At 36.5% G+C, this 27,478-nt stretch overlaps 1 protein-coding gene across 3 annotated transcripts in view; it reads left to right on the top strand.

Annotated features, from left to right (window-relative positions):
• The window catches only part of IPO11 (importin 11), a 289,809-nt gene that overhangs the window by 193,566 nt on the left and 68,765 nt on the right, over positions 1-27,478 (top strand). For all 3 annotated transcript variants that reach the window (XM_073235815.1, XM_073235800.1, XM_073235804.1), the window contains exons 28-29: positions 172-267; positions 10,275-10,359. In XM_073235815.1, the coding sequence (XP_073091916.1) occupies positions 172-267; positions 10,275-10,359 (181 nt within the window). The remainder of the gene's footprint in view (positions 1-171; positions 268-10,274; positions 10,360-27,478) is intronic.

Below are 27,478 nucleotides of genomic sequence, written 5' to 3'. Positions count from 1 at the left end.
TATATGCAAAGATAAAATTTATCCTTTAAGAATATATTTTGGAAGTTTCTTCTGTATTTTAGAACTAACATTTCATGTCCAAGAGGGTTATTAGAAAAACAGCAACAATGGCAACAAGAGAATTACCTGCTGAAATGCTCTAGTTTGACCTGTTTTGCTCTTTTACCCTAGTGTTATCCAAGATAAATTCTGTGGGATTATAAACATCTCAGTGGAGGGCCTACATGATGTCATGACAGAAGATCCTGAAACAGGAACTTACAAGGAGTAAGTCGGTCATTTAATTAATTGTACTTGGACTTAGGGTTAATGAATTATATTTTGCATCTAAGCACTGTGTGGCAACTTTTTAATTTTATCTTCTATAAATTTTGTTTGTTTGTTTGCGTATAGTATTGACTCTTTGATCTTGAGGTCAGCCTCACGTTGTAGTTAAATTCTGAATTGGGCTTCTTTGGTCTAATCATTTTATGATTTGACATTAGGTTTGTAAAAAAATAAAATAAATCCAAATGTATGTTAGCGTATAAATTCCTTTTTTAAACAAAGCAAAACAGAAGGAACAAAATAGTAGTAGACTTATAAGACACTGTAAGTCAGGGGAGAGGAAATCCTGGGGCAAAATACCTCTAAAAACCAAAATCAGTCAAAGGGAGAGATAAAGTTTAAGATCCATTTATTGCTCACAAGCTGCAGTCTGGGACTGTTTCTCTCCTTCCTGCTCCAGCAGAAGCCAAAAACTGTCCCTGCCTCTCACCTCTCAAGTACAGATAAGCCCTCCATTGCCCAGGTAATTAGCCATTGATATGGAGATGAACTTCTCTCCATCCCTGAAGAATGATGCAAATGCACTAAAGCCACACTTATTTCCACCACTTAATGCCTAATGATAAGCAGATGCGCTAAAGCCAGGCGAGATATTCTGGAAATGTTACAATTTTACCCACAGGCCACTCCTCCAGAAATCTTGCCTTACAATTTACTCATTCCCCTTCTTCCAACCTATCTAATAACATACTATAGCAACAGCAATAAAATCTTGATAATCCTCAAGCCAGAGGATTCAGCCTATAAAGATTACAAATGTACTTTACAGCACAATCTCTCACTACGCACAAAATGTTTCTACACTTGTTTATTCATTCCTAACAACTATACTAGATTGCTCATAAAACTTTTACCAAACATTAGACAAAGTCAAGCCTCTCTTTAAGCATTTTTTTCTTGTCAATAGCAACACAATCATGGTAATTCTCAAGTCAGAGGATTCAGCTAGGTTCAAAGTCCCAGGCAGGTTTAAGTCCAAAGCTCGTCAATTCCAGCCATCACTTGGCAACTGCAGCAAGGGGGTGCATCCAGGACACAAGGCAAGTAACCGTGATTGTGGGGGGCCACTTTGCTGTTATTCCAGGAATAACAGGAAGCCAGTTTCCAGGCCTTTTCCCCAAGGTGCCAGAAGAGCCAGCCATCGCCGATCCATGTGTTGAAATGTCCAGGCCATGTCTATTTTACTCCTAATTGCTGCTTCCATCCTTGCAACACATGTCCAGTAAAGTGGGTACCTTGATCATTCTCAATCACTGGTGACTGGCCGTAGGCTGCAAAGAGATTCTCTGTGCCCCTCTTCGTGGTTTGCTGATGTGCACAATGTGCAGGGTACTCCTTCTGGGCTTGGCTGACTTCTTCAAAGGTCAGTGGCAAGCCCCACCGACTGGCTACAGCCCACATTGTCCTTTGCCCTGCGTGCACCAAATGCTGATATAGCCATTGGGCCACATCAGAGGCAGGCTTTCCTTTTAGCCAGCACACCTGGGCCAATGTGTCTGCTTCATTATTCCCTGGGATGCCAAAGGCAAATTGCCAGTCACATAATATACAGTAGATGTCTGTGCCACACCACTCCATGGCCTTTGGTTCCAGTCTCTCACCCACCCCCCGATGGGATAGGTGGTTATTACCTTGGTCAGAACTTTCCCGGCGATGAGCTCTGTAGCCAGCAAGGCATGGTACACAGCAGCCAGTTGCTTCTCTATTAAGATGTACCGACCTCTGCTCCTTCCTGTAGTTGTGACCAGGCTTCAGCCAGCAGCAGAAACAGCAGCAGTGGTAGAAGCAGTAACATTACGCTCGGGCCATGGACTGGGGTCGGTGTGGCCAGCAGCGGTGATGGTACCTCCAAAACCACACGAGCGTAGGCACATGTCCTTCGGCGCGAGCACCACTTCTCCCCATCATTTCTAGGGGTGGCCCTCCCAAAGGGCTCACCCGTTATAACAGATTTCACGTTCAGAGGAACCCTGCCAAGTGCGCCAGGTATAAGTCTCGGGAGAGGAAATCCTGGGGCAGAATACCTCTAAAAACCAAAATCAGTCAAAGGGAGAGATAAAGTTTAAGATCCGTTTATTGCTCACAAGCTGCAGTCTGGGACCGTTTCTCTCCTTCCTGCTCCAGCAGAAGCCAAAAACCGGCCTTCCTCCTCACCTCTCAGGTACAGATAAGCCCTCCATTGCCCAGGTAATTAGCCATTGATACGGAGATGAACTCTCCACCCTTGAGGAAAGATGCAAATGCACTAAAGCCATACTTCTTTCCACCACTGAATGTTTATTGATAAGCAGACATGCTAAAGCCAGATGAGATATTCTTGACATGTTACAATTTTACCCACAGACACTGAGAAGGACCTAGTGATTACCAAGGGGTTGGGGATTGTCCCAGTAGGCAGCAGAGGGTGAGGGGGATAAAGGGACAGAGTAATTCAAAATCACAATGTAAGTTAGTCCCAGGTTTGGTATTACAGCATGGAGAATACAGTTAATGATTCTGTAACATCTTACTGTGTTGATAGATAGTAACCCCACTAGAGGGGGTGAGGACTTAATAATATGGGCAACTGTTGAATCACTGTGTTGTTTATTTGAACCCAACATGAGATTGTATATCAATGATACTTTAATAAAAAAAAAGATATAGCTGTTTAGTACAGTTAAAAAGAAATTCCTTCTTAAAGATGTTTTCAGTATGTTCTTTTTATCTTTAAACAAAGTTCCCTTGTCCTGCAGCCAAGTAGTGGGGAAAGAGGTTGGATAATCATCCTGTGTTTGTATTTGCCTGGTTGAAGCATCACTGGCACCTTTAAAATATTGGAGGGTCATGTGGTACTCAACAAATTCCAAAAGAGAATAGTTAAAATTACATTCTTGAGGAGAGTAGTTAAAATCTTATTAGAAATGCTGATAATCTCAAATTACTTTAAATATTAACTTGAAATTTTCTTTTTTTAATCATTGTGTCTCTTTGTAGTTAGTGGAATTGCCACACCTTTCCTTTTATTACTATTAATAAAGGGCATGCTTCATATAAGCAAGGCTTCATGAGATTGCAGATTGTTTGACTTCTCAATAATATGTTGAGCCTGTTTTCTTTGCTTCTTTATAAAACCATTATAGCAAATGGGAAAGATTGCCATTCAACTCATATTTTGTTGGAAAATATGGAAAGCAGATATATATATGTTGTTGAACTTTATTAAACATATGTAGGGAAAATGAGTTTGGCATGTAACTTAGCTATCGAGAACATAGGAGTTCAGATGAAGTAGAAACCTCAAACTCTGGTGATTACAAACCAAAAATAAGAAGCCATTCATGCATGCAGGCAATTTTTAAAAAGTTAACATGGGTTTTGTGGCACATGACTGTAAATATTGTGATTTTTGTACATAATATGTGACAATTTTACAACTATTTGTGAAATATTTAGATATAGTCTTAGGTTCCTTGTCTTTTTTGGAGTATATGATTTAGTTGTATTAGACATAATAGCTGATATATGTCTAATAGCTCAACAAAAACACTAGTAATGAGTCATGGAAGTTATATATGTTTTGAAACAAAGCACACAAAATAGTTGAATTCCAGATTGTGCTTTAACAGGGACTATAACTGTGTTACAGTCTTCAGAGAGGGATAAGAATTAGGATGTAGGAAGTAGAACGTAATTATAGCATGGTTTAACTGGAAGGGACAAAAGTCATAAAGTTGTTAGGTAGTTTTATTATTTTAAACATTATTTTAAAGACCAGGGTACAAAGGGCTTAGAAAAGTGCAGTGACACAGCAAGTTAGTAGAAGATCAAGACTTAGAACCATGGTCTTCCTAGCTTAATATGCCAACCTTAGCTATGAAGAAAGTTTGTTTTGGAAGAAGAAAATGTTGGAAATGTAAGGAAAACAAACTGACTAGGAGACCATTATAGAGATCTAGACTAGAAAGGCCCTGACTTGAGGGTTAGGGTGCATGGGTACTGGAACATACGACCACTGTTTTCTTTTCCAAAATTGTTTGGTAATTGCTTTTTGCCCTAGCGTAGTGTTTGGCAAGGTGGAGAAACAATTTACCTTTTTCTGAGTCCCAGTTTCTGAGAGGGGTTAGCCTAGATGTCTCACACATCTTCCTATTCTGTAATTCTATGATTTACATAGAGTTCTATAAATTAGTGAGACTATAGAATATGATAGACTTTCAGAAAAGTCCACATCATAAACATAAAATACTTATGTAGCAGACAGCCTCTAACTTCCCCTTCTGGTTTGTTGAAGCAGTTTATTCAAAGTTGATCTTTGCAGTTTTGTTGAATTCCTGTTGTATTCTCAGTATAGAATGAATTAAGACAAAGGAAGAAAACCCTGTTTTTATCACTTACGCAAGTAGTGTATTAGTCAGGGTTTTTTAAAGAAACAGAGCCAGTAGGACATATATATATACGTATGTACACATGATTTATTGTAAAGAATTGGCTAATGTGATTATGGAGGCTGAAAAGTCCCAAGATCTACGGGAGGCAAGCTTGAGACCTAGGAAAGCTAATCGTGTAATTCCAGTCCAAATCCAGAGAGGCCTGAAAAGTAGGAGAGCTGGTGGTGTAAGTTCAAGGTGAGTCAGAAGGTGGGAGAAGACCAGTGTTCCAGCTGGAAGACAGTCAAGCAGAGAGAGTGAATTCACCTTTACTTAGATTTCTTACTCTATTCGGGCATTCAACTAATTGAGGCCCACTCACAATGGGGAGGGCAATCTTCTTTATTCATTGTGGGGGTTCAGATGTTAATCTCATCCACCAGCAACCTCACAGAAACATCCAGAATAGTATTTAACCAAATGTATGGACCATCTAAGGTGACACAATTAACCACAATAAGACAGCCTTGTTGACAAGTCATCTTTGTTAAGAGACTTAATAACAGACTTGTTTATGCCAGGCATTGTGCTGCCTGAGGAAGCAACTGAGGCTTTGTCCCAAAAGAGCTCACAACCTAGCAGGGGAATTGAGATCAGTGGAGCACTACCAGCCACAGGAGAGGAAGGACTCTGGGGAAACTGAGAACAACTACTAAAAATATGTAGTGGATTGGAGTCAGCTAATAATTTGGTGAAATCGCAAAGGATTTTGGACTATTTTGTGTACTAAGTGGAAATCCTGCTGATTAGTGATGTTGAGCATCTTTTTGTGTACCTGTTAGCTATCTGTATGTTTTCTTTGGAAAAAATGTCGATTCACATCTTCTGCCCGTGTTTTAATAGGATTGTTTGTTTTTTTTTGTTTTTGAGTCCTTTATATTTTTCTATTATTAACACCTTATCAGATACTTTAATCAGATAATTTATTTGCAGAAATTTTCTCCCATTCAGTAGTTACCTCTTTATTTAGTGGATGATTTCCTTTGATGTGCAGAACTTTTTAGTTTAATGTAGTCCCACTTGTTTATTTTTGCTTTTGTTGCCTTTACTTTTAGAGTCAGATCCAAAAATTCATTGTGTAGACCAATATCAGGGAATTTACTGTGTGTACTGTGTCTGTTTTCTTCTAGGAGTGTTATGGTTTCAGGTAGGGCTTACATTCAAGTATTTAATCCGTTTTGAGTTAATTTTTGCATATGGTCTAAGATGGTGATCTAGTTTCATTCTTTTGTATGGATTTATTTATGTTTGTATTTTAGTTAGGGGTTTTATTTCATTAAACAAGGAAAATATATTAATTTGACATGAAGTTTGCCTCTGCTTGTCTTTGATTAGAATGGTTTCCCATTTTTCCTTAATATTTTGTATGTACACATTGGGGAATGAGATTGACAACCCCCTGCCACAAAGTGTGGGAAGTAAAGAATTTAGCCAGCATTTTAGGAAGCTTTGAGGCACTAAGATTTATTAGAAAAAGACTCATAAATTGTGGTTTTTATAGCCAGAGAGTGTAAAACATAACAGTAAAAGAAATAACTTCGTTTAAAACAAAAGTAAAATTTTGGCTTTTCTATGGGTTTTTTTCTCCTTCACCTGATACATTGACCCACTAGATGGCTCTTCAGATTGGAATAGAGAATACCAGAAGAAACCTTGGTCCCTGATTCTGACATTATTACCTGTATATTATGCTCATGTATGTAGGTCCCACTGACCTCCTTGGGGACCCCACTTTCTCCAATTGCCCCCTTCTGATCCATTCTATCCCACTTCTTAAAGCCCAGTTTCTTACAGAATAAAGAAATGGGCACTATTCTATGCTTACCCTCAATTTACATTACTGACCTTTTTTCCTGCCTCCCTAAGTCCCTCATCATTGACCAAATAAGCCATTCCCTTTTATGTACATAGCTTGACTCCTAACATGCCTTCCTGGCATGTCATGCCCTCAGCCTGCCCTGCTTGACGTTACCTTACTCTAAGAGTTCCTTTCCAGACTCTGAGGAAAAAATCATTGCATTCTTCTCTGTTCTTTCATGGAATCTTTTTTGTACTGCTAATGTACAACATTTAGTTAGTTGCTTATATTCAGTCTAGTGTCCATGAGATGATTTGATGCAGTGTCAAAGAAAAGCACTAGCTCTTTATGACTGAAAATTATCAACACAGCACTGAAGGAATTTAAATAAGAAACCTTGATTGGGGAAACCTGTGACATCTGGATGTAAAACTTAGGTCTGAGCTTATTAACTACCAGGCAAAAAGAGAAACACTAGGAATTACCTAGATCCTATTTCAAGTAGAAGGAAGTGGGTTAATCAGGAAAGGGAAACTGTTTCTTGGCTTGAGCCAAGAAATGAATTTTTGTTAAGGTATTTACACAAGGTACTATACAAGTATTTTCAGCTGCAAGTAAGAGAAACCCTTCGTCAACTAGTTTAACAATAAAGAGTTATCCCAAAAAACCAAAAAACCATAGGTAAGTGACTCCAGCATTAGCTGTTTGCAACCTCACATCTTCCGAGACCCAGGCAGGGCTCTTTCTGCTCCATCCCCTCAGCACAGTCACTTTATTTGCAGCCTTCTTTCCCTCATTGTCACAGAGTAGTGCTAGGCTAACCATGCACCAGACAAGTCATCTTAGGACTTTTTTAACATCTAAGGAAACCTTTCCTAGAAGTCATTTCATCAGACTGAAACCTTCATGTCTAATTGGCTAGAATTTCCTAAACCAGCTCCTGTTAGAAGCAGTCATGATCAGGGAAATAGGGTTGCTAGGACTGCTTATGTGAGCCACTGGCCTGGGGCTGGCATCAGCTGTTTCTGAAGCATGCAGTTCATGAAAGAGGAGGATTAACTAGACACTCTGGATTCTGTTAGGAAGGAGGATGAGTAATAGGCAACCAAAGTGCCTGCTACAGAGACCACCTGAGTAATGTTGTCAGTTCTACGTTTATTATTATGTCAGAAGTGTGTTTGTTTAGACTAATGAAAGGTGTTACAGAAAGTACCTTTTAAAACAGGAGTCATTCTAAAGGTTTCATGTTGCATGTTGACTCTGTAGGTTGTGTTTGGCTGGTTCAGGTTTCTTGTTGGGAAAGATTCTGATTTAGCAGGCTCGACTGGCTGGGGCTCTTCAGTGGGAGTGTAGGATGTGAGGGGTGGCTGCTTGTGCTCACATGTAGGTTGTTAGTTGTCCCTATTTTAAACTGTTGTTATTACTGTTTTATTACTATTACTATTATTACATTCATAACCCACACATTTTAGCTTATTAGAAATCTGTTCATTCTCACCTTCCTTTTTATGCAGAATATGATTGCCTATCTTTAATATTTGTTAACAGAATAAGATTTGACTTTTACTTGGAGGTTTTCCTATAGGACAGAATTTCAGCTTTGGGTTTTTCAATTCAATTTTATTCCCTTCATTTTTCATCTTTCAGAGATCCAAGTGAATGCAATCTGCTGAGTTGCAAAGCAGAAATATTTTGCCCTCTGGATAATTTTTGGTCACTGGAAAAATATATATGTGTACATGTATATTTATATCCAGAATATACTCCTTTATTAATGTGATAAATCTTTTAACTTACAGAAAGGAGAACAGAAAACTTTTACTATATAGAAGTAAGTTAAAAGAATTTGGAAGGCAGTAAAAGAATTTGAAGCAGTATACAGCATACTTCTATAGAGAGCCAGATTCATTACATTTAGAATTCAGATCTGCAGTAGGCATAACATAGCTAGTGGAGGGAACCCCATCTTATTATTCAGTTGTAAAATACAAACCGGAATCTAGCCTTTGTCTAGACATTTCTCTGTATTAAATAGCTTCTGGGTTGAGATAATAATGTCATAATTTTCTTATTTTGTGCCAGAGTCCCTTGGCCAAATAACTGTGCTACACCATATTATATCAGGTGGATGAAAGCATTTCAAGTACAAGAAGAAGTTAAAACCATGCAGTGAGTGTGGAATTGAGCTCTTGCTGTTTCTCAGGGTTTCTGATTTCCAGTTTAAGGTTCTTACTGTTTGATCTCACCAGTGTGCATTGACTGGGTCAGAAGCAGTTGTTTCAAAAATTGTTTTTTTGAGTGGCAAATAGGGAAAAAGGACACTCATGTCTCCTTCAAGTGCGAGCCTAATCACATTTCTGGCATCAGTACCTGTCCTTCACCCTGAATTAAAAGTCATTTCAACAGCTGAGTCAGGAATTGTCCTTCCCCTGTACTTGCTACAAAACATAAGAGAAGGCAAGTGTTTTTTGCCAGTTTATTGGTTAGGAACCTATGACTCTAATAAATTACTGAATTGTGCTGTTCTAAATTAAGAAACAGTAAGTTTATTCCATCAACTTGATTCACTAAACAATATTCATATATCCCTGAAACCGGTGTTGACTGAATAGGAAACTATTCTATTTTCTCTACTAAAGGTGAAGAGCAGTGGTGCACATAATCAAAATAAAATGATTTATAACTGTCCTGCAGGTACAAGTGCCATCAGGGACAAGTTCCTCATAGCAAGTCATTTGGAGCAGAAAGTAGATAGTTATATAATAGTGTTTTGATGATGCTGTTGTTTAAATTATTACTGTTGTTATGAAACATGTATAATAATCAATAGACATATGAAGATACATGGTAAAAGAAGTATTAATTTCAAGTTGAAAAGTATCATTGGTTATAAAGATATTTATATCTTTCTAGAGATATATCTACCCTTTAGGGTATACCTTACTCTGTCAGGTGATATATGGGTCAAAAGTTGCCCATAAAAATGACCATGTGTATCTAAGCAACTAATGAATGTAGTTATGTTGACATTACTGTTTTCTCAGTTGTCTCTTCCAATGATTAAGAACACTGCTACTAGTGAGATGTCTAGAGCTTGAATACTGGCTCCACCACTTAACTGGCTGTGTGATCTAGGGCAGTCATTTCACTTCTCAATTTCTGCATCTGTAGAATGGGCATAACACTAGTTCCCATCTCAAGATCATTATGTGAATAGCATAAGCAATTTAACATTTGTCTAGATGATCACCTTGTATTTGGGCACTGCATAAGCATTAGGATCATGTTTACATTTGTGTCAATGTCAGTGAGTATCTGAAGTACCTAAAGGTTGAAAGTGTTCATTTGTCACCAACATATGCAAACATGGACACTAAATATTCATCTTCCTCGCATTCACTATTATTGCCCTTATAGTCTTTTGTCAGCTATAAAGACAAAACTGAGCTTTGTAGTAAATATTCACCATTGATGATAGTTCAATAGAAAAAAAATGCTGCCTATAAATAAGTTTCTTGTAATTTACTACTATGCTCAAGTAAAATGCTCCAACATTTTTTGGTGTGGCCCTTTTTAAAGCGAGATATCTTTTCATAATTAAAAAAAGTTTTAAAAATTATAAATCTGATTTATCTAGTTATTTCTCACATTTTGGTACATAGAAGAATTAATGTTCCAGCGATTTTGAAGGTTTGTATTTAGTGTTGTTATATTTTTTTTAAACTTTTTTTTAACTGTAGCTGTATGTTGATGACTCATCTTGAAGAACCAAAAGTAACAGAAGATGAAGAACCACCCACAGAACAGGATAAAAGGAAAAAGATGGTAAGTTACAAACACAGCTTCTAAAAATTTGGGAGAACCATATCATCATTATATTCTGTAGGTTAGAAAATAACAGTTGGTCCGTCCATCCATCCATCCATCCATCCATCCATCCATCCATCCATCCATCCATCCATCCATCTATCCGTTCCTTATAGTAGAATTAATGTAAGCTGAGTTTGTAAATTTGGAGTGTACTCCTAAGACAGATGAATTGTGTTCCTAGTACAGGAAGCTGAATTTAACTTTTCATCTGAAATATTCATTTCTTGTCTTAACAGACCAGAGGGTTTATTCTTTTACATGTAGGAAGCATGTGATCCTCAAACCTTATTTAAGTTGTAATGCTAATTCTTCTGTTTTGAGATTTACTAAAATTGTTTCACTCCTTGTTATTTCATGGATCTTTGCAATGAACTTTTTTCTGAGATACATCACAGGCCTTTATAAAAATGCCTTTAAAATAACTGGAAATTGTTTTGAAAACCATTCATTCTCAGAACAGGAATATGATAAGAAAAAGGAACAATAAATAGAAAGCATCTAGAATATCTTGCCTTTAAAATTATTTATGGTCTTGAATTTTTAAATATGTAGACTTTGACACATCAATATTAAATAGGTACATAAATAAACATTTTCCTATTTTTCTCTTGGAATCTCTTCTAGTCTCCTGACCTTACCAGTTATTAATGTCATTGTCCCTTCTTCCCTCATTTTCAAATGAGAACAATAATATCTACTTCAAAAGTAGAATAAATAAATTAGTATATAAAATGGTCCACCAGATAATGCTGAACAACTAGTAATTATTACTGTGTATGTGTTAGCTATCACTATTTTAGTCTGCTCCTGATACTCCCTCCTTGGATCATCCCACATTAACCCTCAAGGGCTTCATCCACAGCGTACAGCTAACACTGCACTGCTCTGACAGCCTTTATAAAAACTGTTGAGTTTAATCCTTTTTTCTTTGCTTTTATGTGAGACATCATCTCCTTAACAGTTTTTATAGAGGAAAGGACAATATACAAGAATTCATAAGACCTGAATTCTAGTCCCGTTTATGCTGTTAATTGTGATTTTTAAGCAAGTTGCCTTGTTTCTTGAAGAACTGTTTCCTCATCTGGGAAATTAGCAGATTCCCAGGGCCTGTGAGCTAAAAAATGATTCAATTTTTTTTTTTTTTAGCTCTTAATACCATTCTTCCTCCCCCATCATACAGTGTTTTAGTGAAGTATTCAATTGTGATTATGCCTCTGGAAGTATTTCTTCTGTGAAATGAGACTGCTAGTTGGTATCCTAAATACACTGAAGATGTATTTTCTTCACCTAGAGTAATGATAGCCTTTTGGCATAACTGAACAGTTTGTCTTTGCTGCTCTGTCAACTCTACTTTTTTTAAGTATTGAATGTATCATTGGTGTTACAGAAAAATATGATAGCATTTTTCTCCATAAGATTTTGTACTTGTAAATGAATAATAGGTGTTCTGTTTCTATTCAGTCATTAAATTTTGCACACATTTATTAACATGTATGTGCTTACTTAAACTTTTTAAAATAATTGATCTATACTTAGCAAATTAATCTACCTAAATTGGTTTTTCATTCTGTATAAAATTTTCAGTAACATCATATATAGTAATTATAATTCTAACTTGTCTTAAAGGTAAGTGAAATACTGTTTCAAAGAGGTGTGTAAGAACATAGTTTTAGAAATAACACTTAAAATTCCTTGATTCAGTTCGTTATCCTAAATTTTGAGAGCTAGTTATTTTATCATTATTGTTTTAATTACAGGTAATATTGATTTGTAGAACAACCATTATTTTTTAAAGCAGCTGATTTTATTTGAAGTTAGTCATCACAATAGCTATTTGGTGTAGATTTATATTATCATTTCTATTAAGATATCTAATGCCATAGACTTGAGTCTTAGTCTTATGCTGAGGATACCACAGTATTTAAGACTAAGGCTGGGATTATGTGTCTCAGCCTTGAAAAAATCTAATTAAGAGCACCATGCTAATTTTTCAATAACTGTGCAATAACAAACAAAATTAGTTTCTCAAAAGTTTGACTGATTTATTATCAAGTTGTCTGAAAGTCCTTAAAATGTGGTATCTGCATTTCAGCTGCTGCTCTGGCAGAGAGGATAGCAGTGGCAATTGCAATTCAGGAATGTGGATGATTAATATTCTATCACATGCCAAATGAATTTCTATACATTTATGAAAATTCTCTATATTATAGTGTCTTAAATAAGGATGAAGTTTCCTTTCAGGAAAGTTACTAAGCTGTCCAGAATTTGATCTTGTTCCCTTTTATCCAGCTTCTCTCTCTACTGTCCGTTTTGGGAGCACTAATACTTAGGAGACCAAATGCAGCTCACACATTTCATTTTATTTCTAAGTTCCTTTTCTGTCCAGTATACTGCATTAGTAGAACAATAATTTCATGACCTCTTCTGTAAAGAATTAAGTTAATACATTAACATTTTAGGTTGCTTATAATTTTTTTTGTGGCATGTGACTTGCTAGTAATTTATAATTTGCACTTCCTAAATAAAAGTGTTTTTTTTCTTTTTTCTTTTGGTATCATTAATCTACAATTAGATGAGGAACATTATGTTTACTAGACTCCCCCCATCACCAAGCACCCCCCCACAAACTCCGTTACAGTCACTGTCCATCATCATAGTAAGATGCTGTAGAATCACTACTTCTCTTCTCTGTGTTACACAGCCCTCCCCGTGCCCCCCTCCACATTATACATGCTAATCATAATGCCCCCTTACTTTCCATCCCTCCCTTATCCCTCCCTTCCCACCCATCCTCCACAGTCCCTTTCCCTTTGGTAACTGTTAGTCCATTCTTGGGTTCTGTGAGTCTGCTGCTGTTTTGTTCCTTCACTTTTTTCTTTGTTCTTATACTCCACATATGGGTGAAATCATTTGGTACTTGTCTTTCTCCACCTGACTTATTCACTGAGCATAGTACCCTCTAGCTCCATCCATGTTGTTGCAAATAGTAGGATTTGTTTTCTTCTTATGGCTGAATAATATTCCATTGTGTATATGTGCCACCTCTTCTTTATCTATTCATCTGCTGATGGACACTTAGGTTGCTTCCATCTCTTGGCTATTGTATATAGTGCTGTGATAAACATAGGTGTGCATATGTATTTTTCAAACTGGGCTGCTGCATTCTTAAGGTAAATTTCTAGAAGTGGAATTCCTGGGTCAAATGGTATTTCTATTTTGAGCTTTTTGAGGAACCTCCATACAGCTTTCCACAATGGTTGAACTAGTTTACATTCCCACCAGCAGTGTAGGAGGGTTTCCCTTTTCTCCACAACCTCACCAACATTTGTTGTTGTTTGTTTTTTGGATGGTGGCTATCCTTACTGGTGTGAGGTGATATCTTATTGTGGTTTTAATTTGCATTTCTCGGATGACTACCGATGTGGAGCATCTTTTCATGTGTCTGTTGGCCATCTGAATTTCTTCTTTGGAGAACTGTCTGTTCAGCACATCTGCCCATTTTTTTATTGGGTTATTTGCTTTTTGTTTGTTGAGGTGTGTGAGCTCTTTATATATTTTGGATGTCAACCCTTTATCGGATCTGTCATTTATGAATATATTCTCCCATACTGTAGGATACCTTTTTGTTCTATTGGTAGTGTCCTTTGCTGTACAGAAGGTTTTCAGCTTGATATAGTCCCATTTGTTCATTTTTGCTTTTGTTTCCCTTGCCTGGGGAGATATGTTCATGAAGAAGTTGCTCATGTTTATGTCTCTAAGAGATTTTTGCCTATGTTTTTTCTTAAGAGTTTTATGGTTTCATGACTTACATTCAGGTCTTTGATCCATTTTGAGCTTACTTTTGTGTAAGATGTTAGACAATGATTCAGTTTCATTCTCTTACATGTAGCTGTCCAGTTTTGCCAGCACCATCTGTTGAAGAGACTGTCATTTCCCCATATGTCCATGGCTCCTTTATCTTATATTAATTGACCATATATGTTTGGGTTAATATCTGGACTCTCTATCCTGTTCCAGTGGTCTATGGGTCTGTTCTTGTGCCAGTATCAAACTGCGTTGATTACTGTGGCTTTGTAGTAGAGCTTGAAGTTGGATCCCCCCCACTTTATGCTTCCTTCTCAGGATTGCTTTGGCTCTTTGGGGTATTTGGCAGTTTCATATGAATTTTAGAACTGTTTGTTCCAGTTCGTTGAAGAATGCTGTTGGTATTTTGATAGGGATTGCATTGAATTTGTAGATTGCTTTAGTCAGGATGGCCATTTTGACAATATTAATTCTTCCTAGCCAAAAGCATGGGATGAGTTTCCATTTGTTAGTGTCCTCTTTAATTTCTCTTAAGAGTATCTTTTAAAGTTTTCAGGGTATAGGTCTTTCACTTCCTTGGTTAGGTTTATTCCTAGGTATTTTATTCTTTTTGATGCAATTGTGAATGGAATTGTTTTCCTGATTTCTCTTTATGCTAGTTCATCATTTGTGTATAGGAAAGCAACAGGTTTCTGTGTATTAATTTTGTGTCCTGCAACTTTGCTGAAATCTGATATTAGTTCTAATAGTTTTGGAGTGGAGTCTTTGGGGGTTTTTATGTACAATATCATGTCATCTGTAAATAGTGACAGTTTTGACTTCTTCTTTACCAATCTGGATGCTTTGTATTTCATTGTTTTGTCTGATTGCCGGGGCTAGGATCTCCAGTACTATGTTGAATAACAGTGTGGAGAGTGGGCATCCCTGTCTTGTTCCTGATCTTAAAGGAAAAGCTTTCAGCTTCTTGCTGTTCAGTGTGATGTTGGCTGTGGGTTTATCATATATGACCTTTATTATGTTGAGGTACTTGCCCTCTATACCCATTTTGTTGAGAGTTTTTATCATGAATGGATGTTGAATTTTGTTGAATGCTTTTTCGGGGGGATCTATGGAGATGATAATGTGGTTTTTGTCCTTCTTTTTGTTTATGTGGTGGATGATGTTATGTTGATGGATTTTCGAATGTTGTACCATCCTTGTTGTACCCTGCGATGAATCCCACTTGGTCATGGTGTATGATCCTCTTGATGTATTTTTGAATTCAGTTTGCTAATATTTTGTTGACTATTTTTGCATCTATGTTCATGAGGGATATTGGTCTATAATTTTCTTTTTTTGTGGTGTCTTTGCCTGGTTTGGTATTAGAATGATGCTGGCTTCATAAAATGAGTTAGGAAGTATTTCCTCCTCTGCTATTTTTTGGAAAACTTTAAGGAGAATGGGTATTATGTCTTCTCTCTATGTCTGATAAAACTCCATGGTAAATCCATCTGGCCCAGAAGTTTTGCTCTTGGGTAATTTTTTGATTACAGCTTCAATTCCGTTGCTGGTAATTGGTCTGTTCAGATTTTCTGTTTCTTCCTTGGTCAGTCTTGGAAAGTTGTATTTTTTTAGGAAGTTGTCCATTTCTTCTAGGTTTTCCAGCTTGTTAGCATATAGATTCTCATAGTATTCTCTAATGATTCTTTGTATTTATGTGGGGTCCATCATGATTTTTCCTTTCTCGTTTCTGATTCTGTTGATGTGTGTTGATTCTCTTTTTCTCTTAATTAATCTGGGTAGGGGCTTATCTATTTTGTTTATTTTCTCAACGAACCAGCTCTTGGTTTCATTGATTTTTTTTCTATTGTTTTATTCTTCTCAATTTTATTAATTTCTTCTCTGATCTTTATTCTGTCCCTCCTACTGCTGACTTTGGGCCTCATTTTTCTTCTTTTTCTCATTTCAATAATTGTGACTTTTGACTATTCATTTGGGATTGTTCTTCCTTCTTTAAATATAGAGGATTTTTATATACTGGATTGCTATATACTTTCCTCTTAGAACTGCCTTCGCTGTGTCCCACAGAAGTTAGTGCTTTGTGCTGTTGTTGTCATTTGTCTCCATATACTGCTTGATCTCTTTTAATTTAGTCATTGATCCATTGATTATTTAGAGCATGTTGTTATGCCTCCATGTGTTTGTGAGCCTTTTTGTTTTCTTTGTACAATTAATTTCTAGTTTTATACCTTTGTGGTCTGAGAAGTTGGTTGGTAGAATTTCAATCTTTTTTGAATTTACTGAGGCTCTTTTTGTGACCTAGTATGTGGTGTATTCTGGAAAATGTTCCATGTGCACTTGAGAAGAATGTGTATCCTGCTGCTTTTGGGTGTAGAGTTCTGTAGATGTCTATTAGGTTCATCTTTTCTACTGTGTTGTTCAGTGCCTCTGTATCCTTACATATTTTCTCTCGTGGATCTGTCCTTTGGAGTGAGTGGTGTGTTGAAGTCTCCTAAAAATGAATGCATTGCAATTCTGTTACCTCCTTTAAATCTGTTAGTATTTGTTTCACATATGTTGGTGCTCCTGTATTGGGTGCATATATATTTGTAATGGTTATATCCTCTTGTTCGATTGACCCCTTTATCATTATGTAATGTCCTTCTTTGTCTCTTGTTACTTTGTTTTAAAGTCTATATTGTCGATACAAGTACTGCAACATCTGCTTTTTCCTTCCTATTGTTTGCTTGAAATATCTTTTTTCCTCCCTTGACTTTTAATCTGTGTATGTCTTTGTTTTTGAGGTGGCCTCTTGTAAGCAATGTATAGTTGTGTCTTGCTTTTTTATCCATTCTATTACTCTGTGTCTTTTGATTGGTGCATTCAGTCCATTTACATTTAGAGTGATTATTGAAAGATATATACTTACTGCCATTGCAGGCTTTAGATTCGTGGTTACCAAAGGTTCAAGGGTAGCTTCTTTAGTATCTAACTGTCTAACTTAACTCACTTATTATGCTATTATAAACACAGTCTGATGATTCTTTATTTCTCTCCCTCCTTATTCCTCCTCCTCCATTTTTTATATGTTAAGTGTTTCATACTGTACTCTTCTGTGTTTCTTTTGACTGCTTTTGTGAGTAGTTGATTTTATTTTTTGCCTTTATTTATTATTTGATTGTTCTGCTTTCTTTGCTGTGATTTTATTTTCTGTGGTGACCTCTATTTAGCCTTAGGAGTGCTTCCATCTAGAGCAGTCCCTTTAAAATATCGTATAGAGGTGGTTTGCGGGAGGCAAATTCCCTCAACTTTTGCTTGTCTGGGAATTGTTTATTCCCCTTTTCAAATTTAAATGATAATCGTGCTGGATACAGTATTCTTGGTTCAAGGCCCTTCTGTTTCATTGCATTAAATATATCATCCCATTCTCTTCTGGCCTGTAAGGTTTTTGTTGAGAGGTCTGATGATAGCCTGATGGGTTTTCCTTTGTAGGTGACCTTTTTTCTCTCTCTGGCTGCCTTGTCTTTGTCCTTGTCTTTGATCTTTGTCATTTTAATTATTATGTGTCTTGGTGTTGACCTCCTTGGGTCCCTTGTGTTGGGAGTTCTGTGTACTTCCGTGGTCTGATCGATTATTTCCTCCCCCAGTTTGGGGAAGTTTTCAGCAATTATATTTTCAAGGACACTTTCTATCCCTTTTTCTCTCTCTTCTTCTGGTACCCCTTTAATGCGGATATTGTTCCTTTTGTATTGGTCACACAGTTTTCTTAATATTCTTTCATTCCTAGAGATCCTTTTATCTGTCTCTGCTTCAGCTTCTCTGTGTTCCTGTTCTCTGATCTCTATTCCATTAATGACCTCTTGCACCTCATCCAGTCTGCTCTTAAATCCTTCCGGAGATTGTTTTATTTCTGTATTCTCCCTCTTACCTTGATCCTTTACCTCTTGCATATTTCTCTGCACATCCATCATCATGATTTTGACCTTTATTTTGAGTTCTTTTTCAGGAATATTGGTTAAATCTATCTCCCAGGCTCTCTCTCAGGGTTTGTCTCGGTAATTCTGGACTGGATCAAATTCTTCTTCTGCCTTTTCATGGTGACAGAGGTAGTCGTAGGTAGTTGGCGCATGTGTCAGCTGGGGGAACAATGTCCCTTCTTGCACCTTGCCCTTCTCAGCTGCCTGTGCCAGTTATCCACACACTGGGAGCAGCTTCCGGTTTTATTTCCTTAGCTGCCGTGGGCGGGGCAGCTGTCAGAGCAGCCCAGTGCACTGCGGGGAGAGGCAGGAGCAGCAGGTGTGCTCTCCTGAGAGAATGGTCACCCTTGGCACCCTGTCCCGGCTTCCTCTGTGCTGGGCTTCCACGTGCTGGTGGGTCCTTTGAGCCTGGCCTGGGTGGCTGCAAAGGAGGGTCTGGGTGGCTGCTGTGGGCGCCGCTTCTCTCAGGCTACTCCCCTGCTGTAGTGGGGCTGCATGGGAGGGGGAATATACTGGAGGCTGTTTATCGCTGTGAGGGGCTTCAGAGTTGCGCTGCCACCCAGGAGGTTAGGGCGCCTGAAATTTCCTGGGATTCCCAGCTGCTGGGCTGAGTGTGCCAGGACTGTTCCATCCAGCTGTGGGGTCCCTGTCCCTTTAAGACTTTCAAAGAGCACCCGCTTTCCTTTTGTCCCAGGGTCGCTGGCTGCGGGGACCCGCTCACAGGTTTTACTGTTCCGTTTCCTTAATATCCAGCACACTGTGCACTGTGTGCCTGTGCTCCCGGTGTGGATGACTAGGACTAGGTATTCAGCAGTCCTGGATTCTCACTCCCTCCCCGTTCCAACTCGTCTCCATCTGCTAGGGTGCTGGGGTCGGGGGTACACTTGGGTCCTGCCAGGCCGCGGCTTGTATCTTATCCCCTTCATGAGGCCCTGAGTTCTCACAGATGTAGATGTAGCCTGACCGTTTTACTATATCTTCTGTCCTCTCTTTTAAGAATAGTTGTATTTGTTGTATTTTCAAAAATATATATGGTTTTGGGAGGAGATTTCCTCTGCCCTACTCATCCTACCATCTTTGCTCCTCTCCCTAAATGAAAGTTTTTGAGCATACTGATGCTTTCTGGCAATTTTAGGGTACCTGCTAAAAAACCATTACTAATGAAACACTTGATATATTAAGTAAAGCTCTGTTAATGAGGTATTTCTGATCATTTTTTTCTGTTTAGTATTTCACATTTTAAGCCCCAGAAATATTTTGATAATCTACTTCTGTAAATAGTAATCTAGTTTTGTGTATACTTACCAGATGTTTTAATTGATAATGTCAGTATAAATAAGTCTGAACATGATTAAAACCACATTCGCTGTACTGGTAGAGCAACAGCACAAATAATCGTCTATGTAAACATTATGGGCCTTTGAAATAATAGTAATATTATATTTATATAACATTGGCCTCTTTTCAAAAACATTTTTTAGGGTGTCTTCTTACTTACCCCATAACAGTTTTATGGTCAGATACAGAGGGAGAAACCAAGGCACAGAGAAGGTACCTCTTGTGGTAGCTTAGTTACAGATTTAGGTAAAGGCCAAGATAAGAGCTGTGCCTTTTTGACTTCTGTCTAGCCTGATGGACTCTCTACAATTTTAATTTCTAAAATTCCTGTAGCTTCTCTAAAGTGTTTTGAGGAATGTCATACACTATTTTGCTGAAACTGGAGAATGTATGGAACTCATGTTTTGGTGGAAACTCAAACCAGCTTAAAATGCAGCTCAGCTACCACAAGGTCAGTGTAATTGGAATTAGATCAGCAGAGGAAGTATAGTTTGTCATGTTCTTGTAATAGGCATGGCTAGGAAACAGGTAGCTTATTAATTTGTGTGTTTGCTTTACCTTAGTAATTAAAGTTATGGAACAGACTATAACTGAAATCTGGAGAGAAATGACTTTCAAGAAAGTTCAATCACGGGGAAGATCAATTCCAGGGAGAACATTACTTAATGATAATTCACAAAGATGGTAATCCTCTGCTGAATAACATTGAGCATTTATTATATTTAAGTATTATTTTAACTATTTTACTATTTACTGAGTACCTGCTACCTGCCAGACACCATTCTTAGTACTGAGGATATGGGAGTAAACAAGACAGATAAAGTCTTATTGTAATGAAGCTCACAGTATAAGGAAATGATACACTTATATATAACAATGTCGGATTTATGAAGATTGAGATGATGTAATAAACATCACCATAGTTTTCTAAGATTATAGCATATTCATGAAATTTGCAAGTTTTTATATATAGTTTTCCTAGAAATACCTTTTATTGCATTTAAGAAATCAATTAAAGAATGTAGCTGGAGTTTTCTCCCTCCCAATTCATTGCTGGTAACTTTGTTTTCCTCTTTTTCTATGTTAAACATCTTTGTAAGCCTTGAATTTGATTTATTATTTTTCAGTAGAAATATCACTTTGGAAACTATTTTTAACAAATAGTTTTCACAAGATCGTCTGTACTTGGAATGAATTTGATCAGTTTTCCACCTATATATCTTAATGTATTTTTAAAGAAAAATTTAGAACTATCGTATTATATCTGGTTCAAGAATATGAACTAATGTTTTTCCAACATCTGTCTCAAGAGGTATGTTAGAGTAGAAAACATATTGCAAACCAATGAAAATATCATTTTAACATGTTGTGCTTTATTTTTAAGTTGCTGTTTGCCAAATGAGCTCTGCAGGTAAATTTTCACTGGTTTGTAATAAGTCTTCAGCTTTTGATTGGCTCAAATATTTATATGGCTATCAAAGTTTTACATTTTGTACTTTACATAGGGCAAACAGAATCTACAGCCTAACTCAGCTAGATTTTGAATGCTACCAAGAATGCATAGGCTGTGGCACTGGTAAAATGGGCATCACAGTCTCCTGCTTTGGCTATAACACATCTATACGCAAATTGGTTGTATGTTAGATTGGGTGTCATTTTTTTTGATAAATTCACAACCAGATCCTAAGTCTCATGGCAAATACAGTAAATCCTGAGGACATGTTACATATTGCCTTACAGTGACTTTGTCTCTTGTGCTGCTCTTTCTAAATAAAGCACTGTGTCATGGAGGGACAGAAGTTCTGTACTGAAAGTACTGGAATGGAATTGTCTGAAAATCAGAACCTATAGATAGCTAATATCTTCCCTTTCTGAGGGCTGACAGAGCATCTCTGTCTCTGCCTCCCTCCTCCCTGTCTCACATCCCCTCCTCTCATCAACTTCTGTTTACCTATTAAATGCAACAGCCTTCCTCAAACTTTTATTTTTAAAATAAATTTATTTTGTTTTTTAAAAATTGGAATGAAGTTGATATAGAGGATTGTTTTCAGATGTTCAACATAGTAACTTGATAATTATATACATTACTAGATGCTTGCCACAATAAGTGTAGTTGCAAGATATTATCATACCAAGATACTACAATATTATTGGTTTATTCTCTATGTTGTACTTCCATTCCTATGTCTAACTTATTTCACAGTTTGTAGTTTATACCTTTGTATCCCTTTCACCTATTTCTCCATCCTGCCCAGTCCTTCCCTATGGTAACCAGTAGCTTTTTGTCTATATTTGTGTGTCTCTCTTTTTTTTGTTTTCTTTTGTTTTTTAGGTTCCACATATAAGTAAAATAACACAGTATTTGTCTTTCTCTGCCTGGTTTATTTCACTTAGCATAATACCCACTAGATCCATCCATGTTGTCTCAAATGGCAAGATTTTCTTTTTAATGAATGAATAATATTCCCTTGTGTATATATATATATATATATATATATATATATATACTACATCTTCTTTATTCATTCATCTATTGATAGGCACTTGGGTTGCTTCCCTATCTTTACTATTTTAAGTAATACTGCAGTGAACATAGGTGTGCATGTATCTTTTTGAATTAGTGATTTTTGTTTTCTTCAGGTAAATTCCCAAAAGTGGCATTGCTGGGTCATATAGGTATTTTTATTTTTGGTTTTTTGAGGAGCCTCCATATTGTTTTCCATAGTGATTGGACCAATTCACATTCCTAGTGTAGGATGGTTCCCTTTTCTCCACATCCTGCCAACACTTGTTTTTTCTCATACTTTTACCTAGTAGAGTTTAGAATACATTGTCAGAGGAAAAGTTATCTTACTATCAGTTGAAAATATTCCATTATGTTGTTTTGTAAATTTTTAGTTCAAATGTAATGTCAGTAGGGCACCTAGTTGGCAGTGGTTTGGGGCGGGAGGTTATAAACTCTCCTTGAATGATTCTGATCACTGAGCACCAGCAGAATGATTCTTTTGCCTGCTTCCGTTTGCCCCCAGAAAAACTAAAAGACTAGTAGAAAGACAGAATTGCATTTTGTTTTAAATTGCTGTTTTTCTTAAATATCAATATTCTTGTAATTCATGCATAGAAGGCATTTTTATTTTATAAATAATAATATGAGATTAACCCATCATCTTAATGGTGGTTTTGAAAATCCTTGCCGTATCACATTCAGTAATCAAGATGAATTACAGAATCGTTGCTAGTATTCTAGTATTCAACCTGTGTGTAGTGTCACACTAATTATGAGTTTAGAGAGCTTTCTTTTTGTTTTTTTCTCAGCTTGCCCAGTTCCCTTACATTTTTCACTACTACCCTCATGCTGTGTCTTGACTCATTCTCACCCAAAATGCTGAACTCTTAATATTTCTTCCTCATCACAACCGCTTCTTTTTCCCTATTCACCATTCCTTTTCCCCTGGTAAATCCATTTCATACTTTCATCTGGAGCCCCGTAATTTCTGCGTATTTTCACAATCGCTTTTCCATCTTTTAATATAGATTTTCTTGTTTTTCTGTTGTTTTTCCCTTTGGACAAACCATAGCCTTTGCCTCCCCATGTCAAACCTACTAAGTTTCTGGTCCTGGGAATCAGACATACATATTTCTTAAATATGTATTATTTTGGTGTACAGCCAGGGTTGAGACTACTGCAGTAAATATTAAAATTGACAATCTTTTACAAACTTCTGCCATCTGATTTTTTTCCCACTCTGTCTCCTAAAGCAAACAACTTGTCTCTAAACATGTATTTTTTACCTCTGTTATGGAGCTCCTGTTAGGCTTCTGTGTGGAGTAAGTTCTTCATCCTCCTCCTTTCCTCTCAACTACCTCATTTGCCATTTTCCTCATGCAGCATCCTCTTCCCTCACTTGATCACCCTTCCCATCCGTGCCCAGTTACAGCAGTCATCTCTTCCTCTTCTGGACTGAGGTAGAATCTTTGTGTGTTTTATGAACTGCTTGTATCACCTTCTATTTTATGTAACCTAACAACTCAAATCTACTGCAGTCTCTTTGAGATTAGGAGCCATGTCTCATTTATTTTTGTGTATGTAGCTAAATAGAGCTTCTGACAATGATATGTGAGTAGGACTCAGTATTTTGTTGAATAAAAATTTCTTATATTAATGTTTCTTTAAATATGGATATTCTCTTTCATTTATAATTTTTGAGGCACCCTTATAAAGTTTGTTAGCCAGTAGTAGATGTAAGCAGACAAACTGAACTTTTCTTCTTTGTTTTCAATTGGAGTTTCACTCCAGGAGGTACAACTGTGGTGTGTTAGATCTGTTCTCTGCACTAAGATGACAGAGTTCTTTCCTGTTTTCATCCTCAAATCAGGATCTACAACCCACTATGTCTTTCCTCATCTTGAAGCTTTATAGTACCAATGGGGAAGTAGAAATGGCACCACACAGCCATAATTTGCCTTACTGATTTTGTAGTGGATTAGTCTTGGCAGGGACTGTCCTGCTTCTCATGGTCAGTTATGTTGGTCTTTATGTAAAAATCAAAATCAAGGGAACACTCAAGATGGTTACCATTCACCTGAGAATTAAGTGAAGTTATATGTGGAGTTCAATTTGTTTCCAGACTTCTTGTTTTAACAATGCAGCCTATAGTACATCTTTTTTGTAAAAATTTACCTTAAATCTTTAAACAATATTTTGAGTGAATGGCAGTATGTAGCATTAATTAGGTTAAGTAATTAGTATAAGCCTGCTAAAAATTACATGCTGCATAGAAACTAGAGATGTTTAAGACATTAGGTATATTTATAGCATATCTATTCTAAAAAAGAAAGTTTAATGTAAAAAGTATCAGTGCCTGCCTAAGAACAAGTTTCTACTTAATAACAATGTGTAAATGAAGACTTGAGAAAATGTGAAGTATATATTTGGCTTGGGGACATCCAACGACCCTAATTTAAGAAGCATTAAATTAGCGCGTTGCATTTATTTAGGCAGAAATTATTAATCTGGGATTCATTGACGTCTGAGGAAGGTTTATAAACATGCTGAGGCTGTATGCAGATTTGGGGGTAAGATTTTTGGAGAAGAAGTTATATATCCTTCTTAGGAGGTTTTTTAAGGGTTCACTAAAGATTAATTCAAAGTAGTCCCTTGACTATTCTCTTGACTTTCTCCTGGAGGAGGTAGATGTATATCTTTAATTTTTCACACACACACTATCTACTGCCTCCTCCTCCTTACTAATTTTCCTTCATTTGGTTTTATTAGGCCCATTAGTGTTACGTATAGTGAGTGAACATTGAAAACCTTATAGCCAAACCTCTAAGTCTGGCCAATTGATTATATACATAGACAGTGGTTCAGTGCCACCAACCAAATGAAATGTAGGCTATAGAGAGAAATGGTAAAATTGGGCCTAGGGCCCAAGGGTCACTTAGGATCAGTCAAACTGTTTCTAAGCAACGTACCATATTCTAGAATAAACAACTATAGAAATGCAAAGATTTCCAACACCCAACAAGGCAAAATTTACAATGCTTGGTATATAATAAAACACTACAGGTATGCAAAGAAGCAGGAAAATATGAGCCATGCTGAAGGGGAAAGAAATCAATTAATTGAAACTATCCAAGAAAAGATACATACGGTGGACTTGGTAGAAAAGGTCATTCTAAGAGTTCTTTAAACTGTGTTCTCTATGTTAAGAAACTAAAGATTGATCATGTTAAGTAGAAACATGGAAGATACTTTTACAAAGACTGAAGTTTCTAGGGATTGAAAACTACAGTATATGGTGGGATTAATGTAGAGTGTAGGTATTGTGAAGAAAAAATTAGTGAACTTGAAGACCCAGCAATAGGAAACATCCACAGTGAAACAGAAAAAGAGCCTGGGGGAAGAATGAACTGTAGGGTATCTTTAGGCAGCCTGCTAAGTAGTTGAAGTCCCCAAGTGAGAAAAGTGAGAACAGAAGAAATATTTGGAGAAATAATGGCGAAGATTTTTTTAGATTTAATGAAAACTGTGAACTCACAGCTCCAAGAAGTTTGGAGAACCCCAAACACAGGAAACAACTACATCAAGGCACATCATAATAAAATTGATACTTAAATCTAGTGTTAAAGAGAAAAGCTTAAAAGCAGTCAGCAGGGGAACAAATGAGGCATCATATAGAGAAGAAAAGAGGTAAGAATGGTAACAAACTTGCCATCAGAAACAATGCAGGCAAGCTGACAGAGCAGCATCTTAAGGTATTGAAAGAAAAAACCTGTTTATCTTATTTTCACATTACTAAAATAATCTTTTGGAATAAAATTATAATATCAAAATAAATGAAAAAGAAATTTAATCCTTTGTAAGTTTTCAAATTTTCTTTGATGTCAGTAGAAGATATCCTGTTTTCTGATTTTTCTTTACTTAGCAACAATGATGTGAAATATTTACAGAGTATTCCCATAACCCATAACTATCATAGATGACCTCTGGAAATCTATTACAGTATCACATTTATCTTACTTAAAATATTACTAGATATTTTTTATGTTACTTCTTGAATGAAACTACAAAAGTATAGGTTTGAATACTTTATAATCATTAACATAGAAGTACTCAACAATTGTTACTTTATGTCTTGCCATCTGATTCTTTCTTTTCCCCTTCAAAATTGCTGAGATTTCATTTTTTTCTTCAGCCTTTGATATACAGTGATTTTTAAAGTTTGCAGATAGATAAGAGGGAAAAGGCAGCCTATTCAGAAGCTGGTTTTTTAACAGGAAAATCAGGTAGATCCTAGTTGTTCATTATGAATGTTTTGTTGATGTCTAATAAAACCATTACAAATAGGTGGACTTTGTCTTTGTTCTTTTGCCTCCTATAAATCTTTAAAACTTAATTTTTAAACTTTAATATTAATTAACAGTTTGGTGAATAGTGATTATAAATTATTGCTTCTCATTTTGCAAAGAAAGCAATTGCGCTAATAATTTTAACCATATCATTTATTTGCTGTTACTTATATGTTGGTTGTCATTTACATATTTTCAGCCAAATCTGACTATGTTAAGGGCCAGTTTATTTAAAATGTGTGCAAATCCTCATACTCTTCCCTTCTCGTAAGCAGTTCTCTGTTTACTCTTAGTCAAGTACCAGATTCCTACCTGTGTGGTTACATGACTGCTTCTCTTGACCTCCAAGTTATGGCAGTAGAGTAGCATCTTCAAAACGAATTTTTCTTTTCACATTTTTGAATGCTTACCATATGCAAAGCAGTGATCTTTATAACCATTATTTTTCTGCTGGAGTATATGTATACCCACATAACCTATTTTGTGGAGCATTGTTGGTCAGTAATACAACATTGTTTAAAAATATTCAATACCATTGCCTTATTATAAAGCCAGTTTCTTAAATGGGAGGATTTACCTCTTTTTATCTGTGCTTTGCTCAGATTCTGCTGCCTTCTCTAAATTCAGCTGACTATTATACTGCTACTAAAACATCCTTATATTCATTTCCAAGTGATGCTGCTGAAATGTAACAAAAGGCTGTTAGGGGACACATAACTACTTAATCTAGCTATATAAAAAATAGTACATATTTCAAAGTTGTGAGACCCTCAAAATCAACGTTAAATTTAGCCAAAATCTTGTAAATAGACTGTTGCAATGGTTAATTCAGCATTTATAAACTGCAGAGTTGCAAGTGACATTAAAACAAGGGATAGGAAATAATGAAATAGTCCAACTGAGATGTAATAAAGACACAAATTGATAAGCAGGCATCCTTCTGAGATAGCAGTTCTTCCTATGATAGAGCTAAAATGTTAATCAAAAAATTGTTTGAGATCCAGAAGTTAAGATCTTTCACAGTAGGCTGCATAATAGTAATCAAAAGACATTGGAAAAGAAAATTCTGTTGAAAATGCCCTTGGTACTAAATAAAGTGATGGTTTCTGAGTATTTGTTTTTAG

The sequence above is a fragment of the Manis javanica genome, chromosome 1 (assembly GCF_040802235.1).
Source record: "Manis javanica isolate MJ-LG chromosome 1, MJ_LKY, whole genome shotgun sequence".
In the NCBI taxonomy this organism is placed as follows: Eukaryota; Metazoa; Chordata; class Mammalia; order Pholidota; family Manidae; genus Manis; species Manis javanica.
The sequence above is the reverse complement of the archived record's forward strand: the minus strand, read 5'-3'. Positions and strand labels throughout refer to the sequence as shown.